This window comes from Callithrix jacchus, chromosome 19 (genome assembly GCF_049354715.1).
Source record: "Callithrix jacchus isolate 240 chromosome 19, calJac240_pri, whole genome shotgun sequence".
NCBI classification, from domain to species: domain Eukaryota; kingdom Metazoa; phylum Chordata; class Mammalia; order Primates; family Cebidae; genus Callithrix; species Callithrix jacchus.
Window position 1 is genome coordinate 13566097 of NC_133520.1, and position 18895 is coordinate 13584991.

At 39.6% G+C, this 18895-nt stretch overlaps 2 protein-coding genes and 1 non-coding gene across 14 annotated transcripts in view; 2 read left to right on the forward strand and 1 right to left on the reverse strand.

Annotated features, from left to right (window-relative positions):
* USH2A (usherin) overlaps window positions 1-10174 on the forward strand; it is an 815757-nt gene extending 805583 nt beyond the window's left edge. Inside the window, exons 70-72 of the mRNA XM_002760516.6 lie at window positions 454-698; window positions 5767-5988; window positions 8175-10174. Coding sequence (XP_002760562.4) covers window positions 454-698; window positions 5767-5988; window positions 8175-8264 — 557 coding nt within the window. The 3' untranslated portion in view covers window positions 8265-10174. The remainder of the gene's footprint in view (window positions 1-453; window positions 699-5766; window positions 5989-8174) is intronic.
* LOC118149595 (small nucleolar RNA SNORD116) lies at window positions 4966-5056 on the forward strand. The gene has a single exon (XR_004737169.1). It is a non-coding gene; the product is annotated as a small nucleolar RNA SNORD116 (small nucleolar RNA).
* Window positions 10175-11262: 1088 nt separating the features above from the next.
* The window catches only part of KCTD3 (potassium channel tetramerization domain containing 3), a 55052-nt gene continuing 47419 nt past the window's right edge, over window positions 11263-18895 (reverse strand). For 7 of the 12 annotated variants that reach the window (XM_078356581.1, XM_035280779.3, XM_078356585.1 and 4 more), the window contains 3 exons: window positions 14206-14390; window positions 13985-14123; window positions 11263-12925 (listed from right to left, as the gene is read on the reverse strand). In XM_078356581.1, the coding sequence (XP_078212707.1) occupies window positions 12364-12925; window positions 13985-14123; window positions 14206-14390 (886 nt within the window). In that variant the 3' untranslated portion in view covers window positions 11263-12363. The remainder of the gene's footprint in view (window positions 12926-13984; window positions 14124-14205; window positions 14391-18895) is intronic. The other 5 variants (XM_078356582.1, XM_035280780.3, XM_078356584.1 and 2 more) reach the window with 1 other exon arrangement.

Consider the following 18895-nt stretch of genomic DNA (forward strand, 5'->3'; position numbering starts at 1 on the left):
TGACTCCCATCTTCTCCAGGGATTTGCCAAGGCAGTGGTGATTTCCTGGCTGAGTGGCAACACCAAGAGTGTCAGCGAGGTCTCTCGAGGGCTATAAGCATCTCGTTATAACCCATGAACCCACTTTGCAGTTGTGTCTGTGTGTTCTTCTGACCTGGCTGTAGGTATAAGATTTAGATAAGCAGCCCTCTGGCTCACAGCTCCACATTGGCCTGTGTGGCCCCTGCATCAGATCCACAGGTCTTGTGCTGGCCCCAGCAAGAGGCTGGATGGGAGCAGATCTCTGGCAACCCCACCCTGAACCATTACCCCAGGCTGCACACAAGTGCAAACAAGCACCAAAAGACAAACTGCTTTCAACTCTGTTCTAATTTACTATCAAATAGCAGAGCCAGAGATGGCAAAATTGCTTTCTGAAATAACATTTCTCCTTTCTTTCCCTGGGTGTTGCAGGCTTGGTTCTAACCACGCCTGGAGATAAGAAGGGAACGCGGAGCAAAAGCAAAGAGTTCTACAGCGAGCTGTGGTTCATAGTGTTAATGGCGATGCTGGGCTTAATCTTGCTGGCCATTTTTCTGTCCCTGATACTACAAAGAAAAATACACAAAGAGCCATATATCAGAGAGAGACCTCCCTTGGTACCTCTTCGGAAGAGGATGTCTCCATTGAATGTCTACCCACCAGGGGAAAACCATATGGTATGTCTGCAGTGGTGTGGCCCCATTTCCCTATCACTGGACTAGAATATTTGTTTTCCTTCTGAGAAAAATGTTTCATAGCCATAGTGACATGGAACTAGATGTAAGTTACGTTTCATTAAGTGTGGGGACCGAGGGACGCTAACCCTAGAACAACTTTCTCAACTTTGGCTGCACATTAGAATCACTTTAGAAAACTCTAAAAAAACTCACTGCCTGGACTTCATCAGAGGAATTCTCATTTCACTGGTCTTGAGTAGGGCCTGAAGATTGGTATTCTTTTTTTCACTCCAAAAATGATTTTAGTGTGTAACTAGGGCTGAGTATTTCTGCCCCATAATTGAAAGCCAGGGTGTGGTGGGGAAGAGTTGTATGTTGAGATTACCTGGGGAAATTTTAGGCTGCATTACTGTGTAATTTAGGGGGATTGGACATTACAAGGGGGAGATGGGAAGGAAGGAGCTAAAGTGGTAGTGGTGTCCTTTCTGTCCTCAGGTCCTGACACCCCGTGCCACAGGGGATGGCTGGCACCTCTTAGCTCCAAACCACTCACTCCCAAAATAGGAGGTCCAGTAAAGGTCTGGTGGGACAGAGCTCCATCACTTGGTGGTGTGGGATAGTTGTTGCTCAGAGCACTCACTGAAGGGTAAAAGGTGATTTAATTCCATGATGCACTCTGGTGTGGGGCTATGTCTACCCGAAGGAAAAAAGACTGCGTTTTCTAATCCTCACCAGGTACCCATGTGTTTCCTAAAGCTGTGTGCCTATAGGGCTACATCTAGAGGAGGTACCTTTTTTCCAGTTTGCACTAAGGTTCTACATTAACTAGTGGCTACCCTAGGCAGTCTCAAAATTAAGCACAGAAGCCCGGTCAAGCTGCTTACATTTCAACATTTTAAAAAATGGCAGTGAGTGAAAAGAACAGCATTGTCTGCCTTCCAGACCTCTGCACTTCTCCAGGATTCAGCGACGAATGAGCAGTGGGTAAGCCCCAACACAGTGGGATCAGACTGTAACAGCAGGAGTGTTGGAAGCACGAAAGGGCAGTGGGGCCTCCGAGGTCCATGGTTTGTGGTTGGTGTGGGCAGTAGCAATGGGACAATGATGAAGAAGGCACTGCCCGGTACCCTGGGGGCCTTGGCTCTCTCTCCAGTCACATCTGTCCCACTCCTCTTCTCACTCACCCTCCTCGGAGCCTCCCTCCTCCCTGAGCCCATCAGACAAGCTTTAACCACAGGCCCATTGCTGCTGCTGCTTGGGTGACTCACACTCTGGCTTCATTCACGTCTCTGCACAAATGTCACCTCCCATTCGATGTAAAATTTCCTAGCCCCTTAACCCACTTGTTTTCTTTTCCATAGCACTTATCACATGACACTAAATCAGCTATATTTTTGTCTGATTCTTGAAATAGAATGTAAGCTCCCAAGATCAAAGATTTCGTGGGCCTCTTCCTGTTGTATGTGTCCCTGACACCTGAAACAGTGCATGGCATATCACAGACACTCCATGAATGTTTGCTGAATAAATGAATGTCAAGTGACCACTTCAAACCATGGGCCACTTGCTCCTGTTCAGTGAATAGTCATTAGGAGATTCTCACTGAGGAGTAGATACTTCAAAACTTTTCCTTGTTAAAGAGTAACTTTCTTTAAGGGGCCCATGTTCTTACAGGGTGCCCTGCTGCCAGAGGAAGGCAGTAGAAGAGAGAAGAAGGCAGGAGAGATCTGTTGAGCCTGGGAGATTAGCTAAATTGATCCTAGGGTATGCATGGAGTAGCGAAAGGAAGTTCCCAAGCACTGCTGGTGCATCTACTCTATAATGTGAGGCACAGTTACAGGAACGCTTACCCACATACCAGCAGTGTCCAGAACTCATTCCAGTGATAAATTATCCTCTCCTTTGACCCAGTCCCTACAGGCAGGCACCTCTGTGTCAGAACCCTCCCTGAGGAGGAATACCATCTTCCTTACTTGGTTAACTTAGTGACCAGGAGACGCTCCCCTCAGGCCTGTGGGGATGTTATGTTACTCTGCATATAACCCCATTCATTGTTCAGGGTTTTAATGAGTCTTGTTAAGCTTCATTTTGTCAAAGTGAGGACCACGAACTGTCTGCATCAGCATCACATAGGAGGAGCAGGACCTGAAGTTCTGAGGCAGAAACTCAGGAATCTGCCATTTCAGCTGGAACCTCAAGAAGTCTGATGCACAGTGAAATTTGAGAACAGCTGAAACTGAACTAGTAATACAAATCCCATATGCAGTATGTACTGTTTGATACCCAGTAGAAGCAGGTGGTAGGAGGGGGCTGGTTAGACGTTGCAGTCCTGACACAACACAGGCTACGCTGCCTCTGGGGACAGACATAGGCTTCAGCTGGGAACAGCAGACAAAAGAATTTAAACACCTTGTTCCTGTACACCGTTTACCATCAGGGAAAAGCACAGCAGCACCCAGCTGATTCTTTTTTTTTTTTTTTTTTTTTTTGAGACTGAGTCTCGCTCTGTCGCTCAGGCTGCTGTCGCTCAGGCTGGAGTGCAGTGGTGCAATCTCACCTCACTGCAACCTCCGCGTCCCAGGTTCAAGCAATTCTCCTGCCTCATACCCAGCTGATTCTTTCACTGAGTGGCCAAGACTGAGTCAGGTGTGAAGATGGGATGGCACCGAGGGACTGGCTGGCTGCCAGGGACTCTGGGCCCAGGGAACTGTCCCATCCTCAGCAGGGAGGCTGTTCATTATAGGCAGGTCTCAGCAGAAGTGAAATCTGGGGCATGCCAGGGCACCCGGTGGAATTCCCCTGAGCCTGTTGAATCATAATTTAATCCTATCCAGTTGACAGAGTGTACTTGCAAGTCTTCTTCTGTTGCTTTTTTAAAATATTTTTAAACCAAACTGCTCTCGCAAAGTTGGAGACCATGAGAGACATTATCAAAAATTAGCCAAACTAAAGAGAGTACAATTTGCATTCGTAGAGCAAAATGAAGTCCTTGTCGGTGGACTCCACATTGACTCAGATGGGAAAGAATCCACTCAAGTGGAAAAATCTGAATAGGAACAAGCCAGATTCACCTGCTCAGTTTTCCAGATTGACTTCTTTTCACCTGAGTAGGTCAATGAGCTGTGCCCCGACACACACACACACACACACACACACACACACACACACACACACACACAAACTTCTCCCCCTCATTTGACAAGCTCTGGTTTCAGTGCTGCTGTAACCCTCTTCCAAGCACCCCTGCCGTGTGAACAGGTAAGGTACCCTTTGAACATCAGACCCAAACTGGCAACAAGATTTTAGGCTATTCTCCGAACAGAGAGAAATAGGCAGAGGTGCCAGGAAATGAGAGTGTCTTTTGTTTTCATTAACATTTTTCAAGGCCGGGTAGTATACAGTACAGCTAAGTTCAAGTGCAAGTTTTGCTTGTTATTTAATTACTGGTTTGAAGATCCTTTCATTCTCTGCAATACTAAACAAATAATGGCAGTGGTGTTTACCTTAGATACTGATCAGTTTGTTGTTTCCACTTACCGGGGGCGTTTGTTTGTTTATTTGTTTGTTTGTGTTTGTTTTTGGGATACAGTCTTTTTCTGTCATCCAGGCTGGAGTGCAGTGGTGCGATCTCAGCTCACTGCAACCTCTGCTTCCTAGGTTCAAATGATTCTCCTCAGCCTCCAGAATAGCTAGGACTATAGGCACCTGCCACCATGCCCAGCAAATTTTTGTATTCTTAATAGAGACAGGATTTTACCGTGTTGGCCAGGCTGATCTCAAACTCCTGACCTCAAATGATCCACCCACCTCAGCCTCCCAAAGTACTGGGATTACAGGCGTGAGCCACTGCACCCAGCCTTTCCACAAGGTTTTAGTTGTAATACCCAAGTTTCTCTCTCTCACACATATTCACACACACACACACACACACATACACACACATATATATATATCTCCACATATATATGTATATATACACACATATGCATGTATCATAGGATATATATATATACATATATCAGAGTAGTATTAAAGATGGGTATGATAATACTGTCATTAGAGAAATGCAAAGAATATGTTTAAAACTGTTCCTAACATGGACTGACGCTGCCATTTTTTCTCAGTTTGACTCTGTGGCTGATATATCTGATGTGTCAAGCAATGTCACCCTAAAAAGTTACACCATGCACTTTGAGGTACCTCTGTGTGCTGCATGAATGCATGATCTTTTGCATGGCGTGTTGACTGCACAGTGAAAATCAAGACGAGATCATCGATGACTTCCGTATATGCAGTCCTTGGAAAGCTGAACAACATGAGTGAAAACTCTATTAAAACAAGAAAAAGTAGAAACATTTCATTGATTGGACCAGCTAAATTAGAGCCCTCACATATTTAGAGCAACTAGATTTTTCTTATGGCACATTCTAGGTCTAAATTATGGAGTGACTTTGGCTCTCCAATGTTAAGGTTAATATTAGACCTGATTTAATTTGGAGGCTGGAATCCTAGAACAAGGGGAGGAAGATGGAATGAGAAACGAGAGGAGGAGGAGTCAATTTCCCTACACAAATCCAGGACCTTTAAAGAGAAAGACAAACTGAGCTCACGTAGTGGGCAACCATGAAATAATAGTGTTATCTTTGGCTGCTTTGGGGAGGGGTGTTCTCAAGAGGGAGGCTCTGTGCTGATATGCATGAAGAGAATACCTTGTTCACCCACCATCCATCTGCCTTGCCCCACCACTTTGCAGCGCAGCAAGCCCTTGTTCTCGTCTGGGGAACAAGTGCCAGAGCACCAGTGCATGAGCTCTCTAGGCGCCCAAAACACTGGCCACCTAACTTGAGTATTAGCTCATCATCTCATCATTCCTACCGAGAAACCCAGGGTCACAGTGTTCTGGGTGCTTATAGCTGCTAAATTCTGTAAGTGACAGTTGTTCCCTTCATTGACAATGTGACAATTGTCTGGAGACAGTCATTCCCTTCACAGGCAATGTGTGAGACACAGTTATATTTCAAGCCTGTATTCTTTATATATGAATCACTCACAGCAACTTCCTTTTCAGGGATTAGCCGATACCAAAATTCCCCGGTCTGGGACACCTCTGAGTATCCGCAGCAACCGGAGCGCGTGTGTCCTGCGCATTCCGAGTCAAAGCCAAACCAGCCTAACCTACTCCCAGGGCTCTCTCCACCGCAGCGTCAGCCAGCTCATGGACATTCAAGACAAGAAAGTCTTGATGGACGACTCGCTGTGGGAAGCCATCATGGGCCACAACAGTGGACTGGTGAGTCGGTTTCCTCCTACAGGGCCTTTGCTAAGTATCCCAGAAAAATATTGGTACTGAATGCTGCCCCATGGCACTTTGCCTCTGAGCACTTACCCAGTGAGGTAGTAACAACTGGTTTACTAGTGTTGCTACAATTGTGTGATAAGCAGGGTAGAAACTTTGTCTTGTTCTTCTGGTACATAATAGATGCTTAAAAATGAATGCATAAATAAGCAGCAACAGGTTATACTTCATAAACCTGGAGCAGAAGGTGACTGGAAACATTGGAATGTGACTAAAACAAGGCAGAAAGTACAAGTACTTGTTTTACTAAAACAAAAAGATAATCAGCCTTTACCTATTGGTGTATAAGTAGACACAAAAAGAATATTTTCTGGCTGGGCGCGGTGGCTCAAGCCTGTAATCCCAGCACTTTGGGAGGCCGAGGCGGGTGGATCACGAGGTCAAGAGATCGAGACCATCCTGGTCAACATGGTGAAAACCCGTCTCTATTAAAAATACAAAAATTAGCTGGGCATGGTGGTGCATGCCTGTAATCCCAGCTACTCAGGAGGCTGAGGCAGGAGAATTGCCTGACCCAGGAGGCGGAGGTTGCGGTGAGCCGAGATCGTGCCATTGCACTCCAGCCTGGGTAACAAGAGCGAAACTCCATCTCAAAAAAAAAATATTTTCTATCAACAGCTAAACATGGTTGCTTTCCAAAACACTTAGGAAATGATGACAAATGAGGATGTTACTATTTATATGCTTCCTCTTTCATAATTTCAGTCCAGTGGGTACAAATAAGTGGCTCTTTGAGAGGTAACCTATTAGTGACATATTTGTTATCGGTCTCTGACTGACTGAGATAACAAAAATTCTAGATTTTTGCCAACCATCACATTTCATTGGGTTAACTTCCTAGATTAGATGCCCACTGCAGGATCTTCCACTGGGCTAGTTTAGAAAATAAACAGATAACCAGCTAGAAAGTTAGCTCCTCTGTTTACTCCTCTGGGGTAAAATTATTCACCTCCATTTCTTTCAATCATCTGCTCTGTTTTTGGATTTACACTCATCTTTCTTCTCCAAGTTCTCACTTTTCCTTCACTGATGACATCCATGAAGGCTTTCTTGACTAACAGCAAATAATAAAGGGAGTTCCCTGGATCCAGACTCCCTAACACTATAAAAAAAAAAATGTACAGTCCTCCTTGCCTGTTCAGAATGATTATATAATATATCCATATCTATATGCATTTTTAAATCACAGACTGTTTGAAATTGTTATAACCTCAATTACATGATTCCATTCAGTCCTAAAGTTTTTAAAACGCAGGGATAATGGGTTGAAACAAGGAATTGCTAATTGATCATTTTTGACATGCAAAACAGCAATTGCTACACGTTCAACATAATACATTGAAAGTTCAGATAAATCATTTCACCTAATCTTCTTCACAAACGGTAGGAGGTAGGCTCTATTATCATCCTCATTTTTACAAAGAGAACTGAGGTTTAGAGAGATGAGTGATTTAATGAGAGATTACACAGCTGGCAATATTTTCATGGGTTTGGGATCTTAAAAACATCATCTGACTACACAACTTCTGTTTGTATTTATTATACTATATTGTCATTTTGGCTTGCTTTTTACAGTACTAGTAATGGGTGATGTGCAAACAGATTCAATACAAGCTTTCAAAGGGGCTAATACTTGGCAAGCTATCTGTTCATTATAACATTATTAACCCTATTTGATAAATACAAAATAGAGCACAGGAGTGGGAAGAAATGGAGCACGCACAGCTTGCATTCTGGCTTTCCATGTACATTTGAACTAAATTTTTATATATGTGTGCATGTATCTCCACATATATACATATATACACAGACACACACCCCACTCTACAGATGAGTAGGCTGAGGCTTCTGAGGCTTTGGAAGGTTAAAATGTGGCACAATATAACCCTCAAATCACACACATTTTTAATTGGGCTATAATTCATCTGTGCTTGTGATGTGATCCTTTCAGTAAGATACATTTAAGGCAAGGGCTATTTTAGACCCCACCATTTCTGAGAATAAAATGTTAAGCCTTTAGTACTTACTACTTTTTACATTTAATTGATATAACTATAAATTGATAGCAAATGCGATTGATAGCAAGTACTGTAGCCAATGGTGACTAGCTTATTTTTCAGTATGTGGATGAAGAGGACCTGATGAACGCCATCAAGGGTTTCAGCTCAGTGACTAAGGAACACACCACATTTACTGACACCCACCTGTAAAGGACGAAAACCTGGAAGATGTAACCCTGGAAGGCAAGCTCTGTACCCTGTTCCTCCTGAGTTATCACTGACACATCATAAATGCTGGAAAGCCATGGTTTACTATCCTATATGTCTTTAAAGAAATGATGACTGTTTTTGAAAGAGTTCCTTCCTAATAGAGCTCTAAGAAATGATATTTTTCTGGTTGTCTAAAATGAGAGGTAATATTCATATGAAAATACTTGGTTTACTCTTATTTTGTGGAAGACAGAGGAGTACGTAATTGTCACTAGGCTCTGTTTGGCAATTAATGGTTAAATAATCAGTGACAATTTCAAGATGGCCCACAGTTGTTAGTAGTAGTAAGTTAGCTGCTGGTTCTATTGAAAGGATATCACTGCTGATCATTTCTATCTGCCATTTCTGTCAGGACTGAACCAATCCTGCAAGAATAGTGATTCTAATGACCACAACTGCTAAATGAAATCCCAAACTTTGCACCAAGTCTACATACTATTTATTTACAATACATAGGGTTACTCACCAAACTTCTTGACAAGGCAATACATAACTTACACTTAAATGTCTCTTTTCTCACATTTATGACTTTTCCAAAAATCTAAGGAATAAACAGCTTATTCATACATTTCGAAGAGAAAACAAAGTGTTTCAATAGGAACATCTCTACTTGAACCAATGTTTTTCACATATTTTATAGTTTTGAAACTCCAGTTTCTCATAAAATTCTGTCAGTTCACTGAGTATCAGAGAATAGTGACATGTTCAACTTAGCACATCAAGTGGAAACTGCTGTTCTATTTGCAATATTTAATTAGGTTACATGACATTTTAAAAGGAACAATGTATCTGTTCCTTCTAGCATTAACATACATACATGTAAAAACAAGACTATGCCTATGTGTATATATGTATATCATGTATACATTATTCTGCACCATATCCCTTCTTTTTGGAGAACTACCCATTATTTTATCCATAGATCAGTAAGAACAGATGATACACAACAGTACCAATTCTATGGTTCAAAAACATCTGTCATCTGCTCTAGTTGGATTACTAAGTCATTGGTGAAAGTCCCATGGCAAGAAAAATTTCTAGCAAATCATCCACATAAAGTCAAAGAGGTTTACATTTATTTTTCATGGAAAAGATATGAAAACCTCTCATCTTCCTTCATCCTTAAAGGTCTTCTTGACTCCAGGAAATTATTATGAATCTGTCTAACACATAATAGTCACAGTATTTTGTGAATCTATACCCAGAGGCAGGCAAAAACTTCTCAAGGGATACATCTTATTTTGCCTGAAACAATAAATTACCCCAGGGTCCAACAGTAAAAGATTGTGGACTTTTGGGGTATTAAGATTTCATCCAGCTCTGTGAGAGAGCAGCTCCACAGATTGACCAACTCCTAGATAAAGCTTGCTGGGCCGGGTGCGGTGGCTCACGCCTGTAATCCCAGCACTTTGGGAGGCCGAGGCGGGTGGATCACGAGGTCAAGAGATCAGGACCATCCTGGTCAACATGGTGAAACCCTGTCTCTACTAAAAATACAAGAAATTAGCTGGGCATGGTGGCGCGTGCCTGTAATTCCAGCTACTCGGGAGGCTGAGGCAGGAGAATTGCCTGAACCCAGGAGGCGGAGGTTGTGGTGAGGCAAGATCGTGCCATTGCACTCCAACCTAGGTAACCAGAGAGAAACTCCGTCCCCCCAAAAAAAAAGCTTGCCAACCATAAGTGTCAAATACACAGGCCAGTATCATGCAGAAGTTCTACCACCTCATTAGAACTGTTATAAGCGAAAACATCTGAAATAATTGTGCACATCTGGCAGTGACTGCACAAAATATGAAATATACATTTTTCTCGCCAAACATTTTTATACTTTCTGAAATGAAAACATAGAATTGACTAGTTTACTGGTTTTTATTCCCATATGCCAATTCTGGGTCATTTAGTTGTTTAAAGCTGGTGCAAATGAGCATTAACCAAGGCTGTGTCCACTTCCTGTGAGCTACTTAAGGTATATAGGGAAAGAGTGGTCACAAACTTGGTAGTGATAAATCCTTATCCTTGGTGGACTCTTCTAAGAATATGGTTTGCTACTTACAAAGCATAGTCTACGAATATGCTTTGCTAGATTCAGAAGATTGAGATCATCCTGATTTTTGAAAAATTAACCAGGTATCTTTATCACTGTGCATTTTTAAAAGCCTATGCTTTGAACCTGGGAGGCAGAAGTTGCAATGAGCCAATATCCTGCCATTGCACTCCAGCCTGGGCAACAAGATCAAAACTCCATCTCAAAAAAAAAAAAAAAAAAATTTACTTGGAAACCTCTTTCCATGATGATTATTTTCATTTTTCATCAAACACAAGGTACATTTCAACTTTTTTTCTTCCCATCACAGCAACCCTAATGAGGTAGGTATAATGAAATAATTTAAGCATAGTGGGGCAATCTGTTCAAGGTTTCGGAGTGTCAGAGTAGACCTAAACCGCTGCTCTAACATCAAGGTTCAATCTCTTGAAAGCAAAAGAAAGAAACAATATTTGACTTGTATTATAATGCAATCTGTGGTATAGTTGTTTTCCTTTTTATGCGATTCTATTATGTAATAGTTACTGCCTTCTTTTGAATGACCTTTTACTCCTGGTCACCAGTCTACTTTTTTCTTTCATTTTCTTACTTGCCCACCCAACGTTCACATAACTGTGATAAAGAGGAAGAAGGGTGTAAGAGAATTACAATTTTAGTAGTTTTCAAATTATGCTTTGCCTCATATCTCATTGATAACTTATTTTCCACACATATTAAGTTCTCCCTCTCCCATTTTTTTAGAATTATGGGAAGAAGCAAAGAAATGAACAAGCATTTAAGCACACTTTAAACAGAACTGCTTCTCAAATAACTGAAAACACACTGTCATAATCATTTTTGATTTAATTGATAAATAAATACTAGAGAACTGTTGTGAAACCACTGGCAATATAGTAAACTTTAAAGATTTTATTTTCAGCTTCACTCACACTTCTTGGAATGGGGATATATACATTTTTCACCAATAAATGTTAATGTTTTAAATTTACAATTACCCTATTTGTAGAAACCTGAAGATCATTCCAATCAAATGAAAAACAAATGTACAAAAAAATTGCTTTTGCTCTTACAATTCAAAATACATTCAAATTAACATTCTTACAGCAGCCAAAACCTTCAACCCAAAATTCAGAACTGCAGTCCCACAAGTGAATAAAATAATAGTGTTTTAATTTAAATATCATGATTGTTAACACTGGAAAAAAAATATGGTGGCTCCTAAAACAAGACAGGTTAGCAACTGGTACGGCTTTCCCTTCTGGGCAAAGCTTTGCCTGTGATTATTATTTTTATTTTATCTTTTCAACACAATTGCTCCAACTTGAAAGTTTCAATGAAATTCTGGCATTTAATATATAATGCTGATGCTTGCTAAGATTTAAGAACTCCCAATGATGAGAATCAGTAAATGGCGCACAACTAAATTAAAATTATCCTAAAAGACTTACTTACTACACAGTGGTATCTGGTATTCAATATCAATAGTGTTTTTGAATACATGATATGTTTTTCACATACATAGCACCTCATCAAATATCTGGTAAACACTTTGCAATCACAAGGGTTTGGAGACCAAGTTCCAAAGACAATTATGTGATTCACTTAAAAGACCATTGCAAGACAAGTCTCAGGCATAATGAAGATCAGGAATGCAGTCTGCTGGTTCCCATGCTCTAAAGGTATGCTCACCTATACGGGCACCATCCTGTTAAAACGTGGTACTGTATTTCCAAAACCAAAAACAAGTAGGTAAATGTTAAAATGGACTCCTGCTTTATAAATGATCTGTTAAATGTACTTGTAAAACTAAAAAAATTTCCAAAATGTCAAAAGAGATATGACTATTATATCTCCTTATTTCAGGTAATTCTGTTAAAAAGATACTAAATGAAGTCCAATTTTATCTTGTAAAGTTTTAGTGTAAAAACTAATGCATTGAAATCCAGGAAAGTTTTGTCTAAATGTAACAAAACAACTATTCATTTGAGTGAGTTTTCACAAGCTGTACTCCTGACCTGAAGAATCACTTTTTTTATGCCGAGGAGATGGAGTAGTCTTTGTCGGAGATGGGGATGCAGTACCAGGTGAGTCAGTTCCTCCATCAGAAGTACTTGGTGATGACGCCAGATAGGGAACTTTCTTTCTTCCAAGAAATCCTCCCCCTTCAAATCCTCCTTTCTTCCTAAACTCTATTTTATTTTCATTTTCATCTTCTGATGACCTTTTCTTGGATTCTGAAAAACCTTCAGCTATTTTATGCACTTCCAATCCACTATCCAATTCTCTCAAGCTTTTTATTTCTATTCCAGGAGACTTTCTCTCAGATATATTACATTCCCCTGTTGCCCCCTTCACTTCAGCTTGTATTGGACCCAAGTTACCATTTTCAGGGACAGCTCTTTCTACATTTCTGTTCAAATTAATAGTCTGGAAGTCCCTATAACTGTGAAAGCTCTCAGTCCTTCTTGCCCTTGCTAATAAAGGACTCTCTCGGTAAGGCCTCACGGAACCGTAAGTAGCTGCTTCATGGATGGTTTCATGGTGCTGAAGCTGAAGGCTGAAATATAGTTTTAAAAAAATAACAGTTCAGATTTCATTCTGATTTTTCAGGAACATATTAATTAAACTACCAATAAAACACAATATATATAAATATATAAAGTGTATTAAATCCATATTTCTTCATAAAAATATACTTACCAAGTACTCTTTATTACATAGATACTATATCAAATTACCAATGCAAATATTACCATCATGTATTCAAAAACAAGCTGAATTTTTGAATAGCTAAAAAAAAGATGGGGGGAAAAATCCTTGAAACCATTATGAAACCAACACAATTCAGTATTTAGCCCTTGATTCTTCAGACTTTGGAATTTATCAATATGATAACTAAAAAGACATTATGGAACTTTGTATTAAAAGTACATAATGCTTAATGTACGATTGAACAACACAGTGTAATCACTGATTAATATTGTCCTGAGGCAGCACATTAAAGCTTCACATACTAACCAAGGTGACATGTGATTTCCTAATTTCCTTTGAATAAATTCTTGATCACAAAATAGGCTTTCAAACTGGCAGTAATTCACAAAATAAGTTAAAAGGCAAAAAATATTTTTCTATTAAAGAACCAGATATGCCTATTGATGAGAAATTTAGTAAAACTGTTAAAAAATTGATTAGGCTGGGCGCGGGGCTCATGCTTGTAATTCCAGCACTTGGGGAGGCTGAGGCAGGTGGATCATGAGGTCAGGAGTTTGAGAACAGCCTGACCAACATGGAGAAACCCCATCTCTTCTAAACGTACAAAAATTAGCCGGGCATGGTGATGTGCACCTGTAATCCCAGTTGCTCAGGAGGCTGAGGCAAGAGTATTGCTTAAATTCAGGAGGTGGCGGTTGCAGTGAGCCAAGATCGTGCTATTGCACTCCAACCTGGGCGACAGAGCGAGACTCTGTCTCAAAAACAAATTGATTAACATAATGTCTGAATTTAAAATGTACCTTGAACAGTATGGCTTTCTAGAACAACTATGTGATTACAGTTTTTCAGTCAATTTCCCCAAAAGAAATAAAGTCTGTTTATAATACCCAATTCTTAAACCTACCTAGAATTTGATTCTCGTAAGTGGCTATGCTGAACTACGGAAGTTGCCGGACTGATGTTAGGAGTAGCACAGCGAGATGTGCTCAAATCACATTGATCCAGTAATTTGAGCAGCTCTTCTTCAGTTGGACCACCTACATCTTAGGAGAGCAAATACTCATTAAAATCACTTATGTGAAAAGCTTAACCTCGTGGCAAACATCTTTCTGTATGAGAACCTACCCTTATCTTCACTTTTGTTAACCATATCCATAGCAGTAGTCAGATCCCACATTTGAATGCTGCCATTTGTATGGCCTGTGAACAAGTAGCGCCTTGGCCTTGAGCCCATCCTACTGGATCCCTCACATTCCCTCACTGTAAATGAGGATATTGTAGTACAGTCAACAGCCTGGATCTCGCATATTCTGCAAAAGAAAAGCAGAATGACCCTTGATGAGAATGAGTGATTATTTAAAAAGAAGCTATGAAACTAAAAAGGCAGAAAGAAATAAAGAAAGCAAACATGTTATACTAGAAAAGACTTTTTAAAAGTCATTTAAAATTGATGTGTAAATTTTTAAAATCGGAAATGAGAAGAAATATATAGCTCTATGGAGATGGCCCATATTGTATCCGTTATTAGGATAATACTCTTAGCTCTAAAGAAAGACTTTTATGGCTATTTAATTGATTTTCATAAAAGATAAAAGAACCTGAGCGAGAACAATTATTATCCACATTGACAAATGAGGAAACCAAGGGATAACATCAGCAAATGATTTTTCCAAAGTCATGTAAGGTCTGACTGAATTGTACTTGACTGAATTAGTTATCCCAGCCTACTTCAAAAGAGCTGAGGGAGCTTATTAAAAAAAGAAAAATCAGTATAGGCAAATGCAAGGTCAAAAATATAGACAAAGAAAAAATACAATCCACATGAATTTGAGAAACATACAGGAATAGAATATTAAGCTTAGATGAGCTTCCTAGTATACCGGACAAAAAGAAGGAAGAAAGTTAATTCCTACATGCCCACATATAGTGATAAAGACTATCTAGTCTCATTCTTGATCTCAAGGCTCGTGAATACAGAAATAAACAAAGCAAAGCGCTTTTCCTGTACTCGGACGCAACAATCAATGAAGTTACACATACACACACATACAAATACACACATACACACAGTGGGACAATTAATTGTCCTCTAACTCAATTTAATTCTGACACTATCTGTCATATCACACAGGTAGAGGACTCGGTCTCACAAAGCTGAGCTCCACTTCAGATGATGATCATAAGCCCCAGGTTATTTTGCCTGTGCTTCTAACTGACTGACTGTAAATCAGGGTTCCCCAGCCTTCTCCTTAGGTTTGATTAATTTGCTAGAGTGGCTCACAGAACTCAGAGAAAAACTCACATTTACTGGTTAATTACAAAGGATATATTTAAGGATACAGATGAGTAATAGCTTCCCAGAGTACCCAGAGTAAGGTGTGTGGGAAGGAGCATGGAGCTTCCATGCCCTCCCTGGGCATGCCACCCTCCAGCAACCTCCAGGTTTTCAGCTACCTGGAAACTCTCTGAACTCAGTTATTATTATTTTAATGGGGGCTTCATTACATAGGCATGATTGATTAAGTCACTGGCCACTGGTGATGAACTTAGCCTTCAGCCCCTCTCCCCGCTTCTCAAAGGTTGTGGGATGAGGCTGAAAGTGCCAACCTTCTCTCCCATCTTGGTCTTTCTGGTGACCTGCCATCAGTCAACTCATTGGCATTCAAAACGGTATTTATCATCTAGAAGACTTTAAGAATTTTTGAAGGTATATACCAGGAAATAGAGACAAAGACCAAATATATATTTCACAATATCGTACGAAGGAAAAGTTTTTAATATTTTGCCAATATAGTTCGAAAGAATTATCATAGGCATTACCAGATTTTAAAATTTTCTCTTTGGTTGTGAGGGTTTTTAAAAAATCATAAATAGGTGATGAATTATCAGATTTTATTCCTGTATTTATCAAGATTATAATAATTTGGTGAATTACATTGATTTTTAATTAACATCTGTAAATTGATTTAAAATGTTTAACACCCCCCTCCCCAGATTCCTGTTTATGTTTCAAATAAATCAACATTTGCATGCATATGAAGACTTGGATCTCAGAAAATAACACCCTCAGAAGCAAAGTTTCTCTCCGACCTGCAAAGCAAGCCAGAGAAACAATCTTCTTCCCCAAGCTGGGTCACTGAAATAAGAACCCTCTTTCCCCAAAGCTGGCCATGAAGCATAAATATATTACCCTAACATTTCCCTATCTTTCTGTGAAAAGTTGGCCATAAAGAAATTAAGGCCCTCTCTGCAGAATAGCCACACAGAGACAGTCCCTGCTGCATTTCCCTACTCAGTCTATTTCTGTTAACTTATATCTTTTTGTCCAGTCACATTTCTACATGGCTGTCCCTGCTTCTTCTAACCTAAGCATAAAAATAGACACTTTTCCTTGTCTTTGGGTCTGCATTCTGAAGGCTCTCGTGTCATAGGAAACTATAATAAAATCAATTTGGAATGCTTTTCTCTTGCCAGCCTATTTTTTGTTACAGGGGTATCAGCTATGACTCTTCTGCTTCCACAAAACAAATATAATTTTGCTCTTTTTTCCCCTTATGGAATAGATTTCTTAGAACTACTCCTTTATTTAAAATTCCCTACAAGGATTTTTTTCCTGCTCCCTTTCAATAAAACCCTTTCATTTCGCTTCTCACTATCAAGAGCCTGCACCGTCCTTAAACAAAATCTTTGGTTCACTATAGCTTTCTAAAGGACTGATTTTCTATTCAATTCTACAAAGTAATTTCTGCATGTTATTTTTGTAAATACAGCTTTCTTTTGCAATCAAACTTAAAAATTATAAAATTTGTTTTATCATGCAGAAATTGTAGTTGATTATAACATACTGTTAGAAATAACAGAAGGGGGGATATTAGAATTGAATAAGTAAATATGATATACTACATTGTTAGAGAATGTTATGATACCAGTTTTAATAATATTTGGCAATTTCTTCACCGAATATGCAGAGAACACTAAATCACAGTAATTTATGGAATTTCTTAAGATAATGAACTTTGATGAAAAAAAGTCATCATCTCTCAAATAATTTATTCATCAAAATATTAAGAGATATGTTGAATAAAACACAACCATAAAATTTAAAATCAACAAGATTAGGAACATGAAAATGAAAATCAAATGATTCTATTCCTAGAAAACTCCATAGTCTCTGCCAAAGGCTCCTAGATCTAATAAACAACTTTAGCAAAGTCTTAAGAAACAAAAATCGTAGCACTTCTATACACCAATTATCATTAAAACTGAGAGCTAAAACAAGAATACAATCCCATTCAAAGTAGCCACAAAAAGAATAAAATACCTAGAAATACATCAGGGAGGTAAGAGAGCTCTACAACAAGAAATACAAAACACTGCTCAAAGAAAGCAGACGACACAAACAAATGGAAAAACATTCCATGACCGTGAATAGAAAGAATTAATATTGTTAAAACGGGGCTGGGTGCGGTGGCTCTCACCTGTAATCCCAGCACCTTGGGAGATTGAGGCAGGAGGATCACAAAGTCAGGAGATGGAGACCATCCTGGCTAACACAGTGACACCCTGTCTCTACTAAAAATACACAAATTAGCCAGGCATGGTGGCAGGCACCTGTAATCCCAGCTACTCGAGAGGCTAAGGCAGGAGAATCACCTGAACCTGGAAGGTGGAGGTTGCAGTGAGCTGAGATTGTGCCACTGCACTCAGCCTGGTGACAGAGGGAGACTCCATCTCAAAAACAAACAAACAAAAACATATATTGTTAAAATGGCCATGCTACACAAAGTAAATACATCAATGCTATTATCAAACTACCAACATTTTTCACAGAATTAGAAAAAACTATTCTAAAATTCATAAGAAACAAAAAAAGAGCCCAAATAGCCAAAGCAATACTAAGCAAATGAACAGAGCCAGAGATGTCACACTACCCAACTTTATCCTAGAAGGCTACAGTAACCAAAACAGCATGGAACACACAGACTAACGGAACAGAATACAGAACCCAGAAAACAAAGCCAGACACTTGAAACCATCTGATCTTCAACAAAGCTGATAATAACAAATGGAGGAAGGACTCCCTAGTCAATAAATGGTGCTGTGATTACTGGCTAGCCATATGTAGAAGACTGAAACTCAACCCCTTCCTCTCACTACATACAAAAATTAACAGAAGATGCATTGAAGACTTAAATGTAAAATCTAAAACTATAAAAACCCTAGAAGGAAACCGAGGAAATACCACTCTGGACATCAGCCCTGGCAAAGATTTCATGACAAAGACTCCAAAAGTAACTGCAACGAAAACAAAAATTGACAAGTGAGACCTTATTAAAGTAAAGAGCACTTGCACCACAAAAGAAGCTATCAACAGAGTAAACAGACAACCTACAGAACAGGAGAAAATATTTGCAAACTGACAAAGGTCTAATACCCAGCATCTATAAGGAACTTAAATCAACAAGTAAAAACCCCATTAAAAAGTGAGCAAAGGCCATGAACAGACACGTGTCAAAAGAAGACATATAAGCAACACACAAAAATGCTGAACATCACAAATCATCAGAGAAATGCAAATCAAAATTACAATGAGGTATCATCTCACACCAGTCAGAATGGCTATTACTAAAAAGTAAAAAAATAACAGAGAGGATACAGACAAACGGGAATATTTATACACTGTTGGTGGGGATCTAAATTAAATTAGTTCAGCCACTGTGAAAAAGCAGTTTGGTGACTTCTCAAAGAAATAAGAACTACCAATGGACCCAGCAATCCTATTATTGGGTATACACCCAAAAGAATATAAATCATT